Genomic DNA, 5,947 nt, shown 5'->3' with positions numbered 1-5,947 from the left:
GTAGAGAAAGGAATAATAACAAAGCAGAGCACATATATGATGTGTACAATCAGTTTTGCCAATACAAGGCATACATAACTGTGCAAAAGACTACGCTACATACCCTGAGCTTTCTCAGCTTACAAATTCCACTAGCAAAAGGTGATGCCTTCAAATTCAGATGGTGATCTGGAGCTGAAGAAGAGAGCACGCCTCTTGGAATCTCCTTCTCTGCCTCAGCTGGAAATAAGGAGATTAGAGGCGGATGGGAGACGGCCAAAAGAGAACAGAGAAGAAGGAACTCACTTACTTGGCATCTTGGTCGAAACCACCTTGGAATCTCTATACAGGAAGAGGCAGATTTGGAGAAAGGAAGAGCGATTTCAAAGAGCTGAGGCGGATGAATACATTGAAGAAAGAGGCGGAGGAAATAGAGGAATACCAAAAAGGAAACACTACTATTTAGGAACTTTAATAGAAATGGATTTGTCTTTTTTGGACAGATCCGAACAAGTGAGTTAATTTTCTTTTAGTGCCTTTTTGTGGGCCTTGTTTTGCACAGATTTAAATTCAAATAAAGGAGCTACACGCTCCACAAAAAAAGAAAAGAAAAAGTTCAAAGTCTTCTTTAAAATACTTTCTTAAATATTTTTAATCCTTCTAAATATACCAAAATTGAGTACTTTAAATCTCCATCAAACATATAACAAATTCTGATTGATAAATTTTAATAGAGATTTAAACAAAAAAAAATTAACCAAAAACTCCAATAATATATGTATAGTCAAATTCCATAAATTACAAACCATAAACAACACTAGATACCCAAAAATGCATAAATAGATAAAACTAAAACGGAAATTGCACCTCATAAAGGTGCAACAAACTTTAGAAATAGAACACTTTAACTCAACTTATTTAAGAAAAAAAAAACAGATACTAACACTTTGTTAGGATGGTTATTAATTAGGTATTGTTTCATAATATGTATTATATTGTACTGTATCGTACTTTATTATTCTATGAATACAGTGTTTGAATAGATTATATTGTTCTCCGTCATAACATAATGTCACACATCCATAATTTGAGTGATAAAACTACAAGAAAAGTGAGGTACGGGATAAAAGATGAAATTTTAAATAATAAATAAAGATAAAATGAGAAGAAAATATTAAAGTAATGAACTGATCACACCAAATCGATCGTTACATAACCATTGATTTAAACGATACGATACAGTAGAATTTAAGTAACAATCAAAACAATCATTGTATTTAAACTAACAATACAGGTAAATTGCCCGTTATCAACTTAGTTCATTTTGACTTGTCCCCTAAAATGGAGTAGCAAATTGGAGGTCTTTGTCATTGATGAAAACAAACATATCTTCTTCATTCAAATTTACAAAGGCTTCAACTCCTCTGTCATGATCATCTGGTGTATTCATTAAGATAAAAGTATTGCTAGATGGACTACTTCCTTTGCTTGCTCTAGCAGGCTTCCCAAGTCCAAAATCTAATTTTTCGAATTCGAATGCTAATATACTAGTAATCATATAAACATCACAATCCCTTTGTTGGAATGGCAATTTACCTGTTCTATATGCATCCAACATCTCTTTAACAAACATATTTTCTTGTATATTGTTTTTGGTGGAGAGGTCGTGTTTGGACTTTCTTATATTGGTTACTAATTTTGACAATCTGAGGTCTCGTTCGTAGTTTTCATATATTGGTGTGGAAAAGATAGTGAGAATATTTCCTATGGTGGTTGGTGGTAGTGGTGGTTGTAAACTTGCCTGACTTCGCAAGTTTAAGGGTAGGACTAACTGAGATCGCCCTAAATTGGTTGTAGAAGAAGAAGCGGCACATTTGTAGAGGAGGGCACTCACGACCTCGTTCCTCGTTGGGTTTTGCACGTAGGATTCTGCAACAACCAAGGCTTTAAGCGCGTTTATCTTGGATTCAGAGAAAACAAACATCTTTTGAATACATCTTTTCTTTTTTGGCTCAATAACATGGGAAAGCAGAGGACCATCAAATGGTGATGGCATTAGTGAATCCTTAGCAAAGTATGGAGGAGATAATGTTAATTTTGGATCTCGAGTTAACTCAGCCCAATCCCTCAAGAAGTAGTAAGCGCTACATGCATCTCCCACCTATTAGGATTGAAATAACAAGACATCATGCTTATGTAGAAGTTAATAATTGCAAAACTTGAACGAATCAGAAGAAAAAGAGAAAAAAACTATACTAAAAGAAATAATGAACAAACTCTAACACCACCTTGTGAGACATGCAAAGCCTAAGCGCGATTCCTCCACACTCGAAATGACTTAATTGTGCAACAATTAAGGCACCAGATGTAGTTAACGACGAATGCCACCAAGATAAACCATGAGGGAATGTCAAATCCGGGTTATGAATAACTTCGTTCATGGATGAGTTGATTTCAACTTTGAAGAACTCAGCACCATGATCATCACATTCAATAGTGACATTGTCTTTTAGAGTTCCTGCCCATGGATAGTAAAATGTAAGAGTTTTTGACAAAGAGTTTGCTAGAAATTCAAATAATTGGTGTTCAGGGATTGTTGCCACTTGATGGTTTGGATAGAAAAAAACGAAGGGCATATATTTATTAGCAACAATTTGATCAATAAGGGAAAGATTGTGGCATCTTTGAGTAGATGGGGTGGGAGAAGAAGGTTTGATAGTCTTCTTGGAAATAGTTGATATCATTTTATTTTAATGATAACTATGTCTTTCTTCTTTAAGGCTCATATCAAATAACTATATATAGCGGTGACAATTGAACAGAATTTGGATGAATCAAAATGGATTGAGTTAATAAATAAGTGGATTATTAGTCTGTTCAAAAGTTACTTTTGTGAAATTATTTAAAAGGCAGGTCAAAACTCAACCCTTTCATCTCTTACTATGTTTTATTTGTCTTTCTAGTATAATTTTTTAATATTTAATAAAATTATTATTTTTCTTCATTATGGCTAATTATGTATAACATATCAAATAGAGAAATGTCTTTTTGGAAATATCTTACAAGATCTTTCATAGATTAATTTGGGTTAGATAATAGCCCAATTTTTATTGATTGTAATAATATGAGCTAATTAATAAGCGAGTCAATAATCAGTTCAAACCAAAGTGAATTGAGCGGATTATGATTTCATGGAATTATGTTATGATATATATATATATATATATATATTAGTTTTAAGCTTTTCCAATTTGAACAAATAAATAATTGTTAAACCTAGACATTGGAAATATGTGGTATTCTATAAGACGTGTTCAATTCTAGTTGGGACTCTAAAAGATGTATTTGATTCCAGTTAGAATTCTTGGAGACTATTAACCATAAACCCTAGCTTACGTCTATATAAAGATTTGGTATATATCATCTTGAATCTCGAATATTCCACAAGTTAACTTAATATTCATAAAGTGATCAAATCCAAATCATCCTAATTTGAGAAATACGTTACTAACGGCCCAGATAAATGTTTTGAGAGAAAGAATCAAGGATCAAAGGAGGAACATAATTGTACCCATACTACTTATCAATATATAAAATATTTTTGTTTCTTCATATTTTATTTCTGATTGCAATTTACTTTCTGTCACATTGAAATTTATTGCAAAAACAACTACATATACATACATATTGAAGAATGCATGCATCTGCCGTATAGTTGCATCATCCATGCAGTAGTGTTGTTCTATTTTTGGTAAAATACGTATTCGTATACTGTGTGGATTTATTCAACTTATTATGATCAACTAATTTTCAGAAATTTACGTGGAGTGGACTTTTGTAAGGCTGGTGTTTAATTTTTGACCCCGTTAAAAAATAATATTATGCAAAATGAAAATATATACCTCCATCAATTATTACGGGTTTTTTTTTACTTAAAAGTTGTTTGTTGGAATACAGTTTTGGTAAACAATAATAGAGCAGAAATAATTACGTCATTAGAAAAGGAAACAGACAAAAAAATATCTAAGTCATGCTGACTCTTTCTAAATTGACTTTTAAACTCATTTTTTTCAATAATTCCAAATCACCATTATTTGAAACAGGTAACAGTTATAACTGATTAAGATTAAGATGTGATTCTGATTAAGATTTTTTAATATTATCGAACTTAGAATTTAGATCGTAACCTAAATCAATTATTGAATCGAACATAAATTAGTACGCAATTGATCAAAAAAGACTAAAAGAAAAACTTATATATAAAAATTGACTAATCTTAAAACATTACTAAACTGAGACTAGTTATTTCCTTCCTCTTTCACTTCCAGGACTAAGCACCTTTCTCTTCCTCTTCCAAAAGTGTCCCGCGAAGCGGAGTGGAATACATGTATGGATGGAGGGGGAAACAACTTTCCCTTTCTGTCAAAATGCGATCTTCACGTTGTTGATTTACCTCTCTTAATACTTTCAACTTGACATTCTGCTCCTCCTTCTTGACATTCTGCTCCTTTCGATATTTTCTATAACTATCAATAGCATACATGTATTACCTGCCCAGTCATCACTCATGATTTTCGATATTTGTACAAACCTCTATCAATAGCATACAAACCTACTATCATAAGAACGCAATTACCTGCCCAGTCATCACTCATGATTTGATATAGTACACTCTCGGCAACAATTTTTTTCTCAACTTACAATAAACCGAACAAGAAAACAGTTTATTCAACAAAATATCTTTCTGATTATAATAAAAAACTTGGTATAAAACCTTTTTCAATACTTTCTGATATTCATACAAGTAATCGCAAAATCATTTGTAAAACTATCTGACAATGGAAAATGGATTGAATCCTTTGATGCAAACAGTGGTGACGAAATACTCAACAACCTCTTCCTCACTATGCAGGTGAGCATCAAGCAGGGGTGGAGCTACATTGGACACTATGTTGCTCGGACTCTTCAAAAATGTCGAGGGGTGCATGTCGGATTTGTCAAAAGTAGGATATTTTTGGAGAATCCGACATGGGTGCGGCATCAAAAGTGAAGAGTCCGCACAACTTAGATTGGACATCCTTTGCCGAAAAATTATACCGTACACCTAAGTAAAATGTTGTTCAAATGGTTAAATTTAATATGGACTAATGACAAATATCATATCAGTATTAAAAAATCATTACAACTTGGAAGTATGAACAAAAAGCTTCTTCGATTGATTCATGTTAAGTATTTGTTCCTGCACATTAATACATGGTGTCATCTTCTAAGATATAACAAGCTCTTTTACAACAGATCAAAGATAAGTTATCTAATACAATACTTTTTGACTATGCCAAACTCGTTTGGTAATTCAAAAGTCATATAATGTCATGCCCCGAGCCTACACCCTGGGCGGGACCGGCACCTGGAGACCATTGCTGGCCCCAGGCGGACCCTTGGCCCGGCTTTCTTAACTCAGCGGAAACTTAACTCAACAGAATAACTCAATGCCATGCAAAGACATAAACAACTTAACTAATAAAAGTATGGCCCAAAAGGGCAACTCGAGTCTCAAAATAGAATATTTACATATATATGTACGCATACATGGATGAGAGACTCAAAACTAACTGACTGACTGACTGACTGTCTATTGAAGCCTCTAATATCCTGAGATGGATGTGGGGACAGACCCCGCAACATCCTAATAGAACAAAACTAAGTACACAAAATAATTGAGTCCTCCGGAATGCAAGGAGGCTCACCACAAACTCTGGAGGGCTCAGCTGGATCAACGAAGTGCAGGATGCTGATCCGGGGTACCTGTATCTGCATCATAAGACGATGCAGGCCAACTGGCATCAGTACATGGAATGTACGAATATGTGAGCTGGAAAAGCTGAACCACAACTTAAGCTTGAAAGGAGAACAAGAGATCACTTACCTTGACTCTGAACGACTCATATACATAATTGGACTCAAAGTA

General features: G+C 33.8%; 1 protein-coding gene across 1 annotated transcript; it reads right to left on the bottom strand.

Moving 5' to 3' along the window:
• Positions 1 to 1,315: 1,315 nt before the first annotated feature.
• LOC125850694 (acyltransferase Pun1-like) lies at positions 1,316 to 4,522 on the bottom strand. The gene is made up of 3 exons (XM_049530548.1): positions 4,318 to 4,522; positions 2,268 to 2,497; positions 1,316 to 2,140 (listed from the first exon to the last, which is right to left on the bottom strand). The coding sequence occupies exons 1-3, from the start codon at positions 4,520 to 4,522 to the stop codon at positions 1,316 to 1,318; spliced, it is 1,260 nt and encodes a 419-aa protein (XP_049386505.1).
• Positions 4,523 to 5,947: the final 1,425 nt, after the last annotated feature.

This window comes from Solanum stenotomum, unplaced genomic scaffold (assembly GCF_019186545.1).
Source record: "Solanum stenotomum isolate F172 unplaced genomic scaffold, ASM1918654v1 scaffold18646, whole genome shotgun sequence".
NCBI classification, from domain to species: Eukaryota; Viridiplantae; Streptophyta; class Magnoliopsida; order Solanales; family Solanaceae; genus Solanum; species Solanum stenotomum.
Note: the sequence above shows the minus strand (reverse complement) of the source record. Positions and strands in the feature narration are given on the sequence as shown.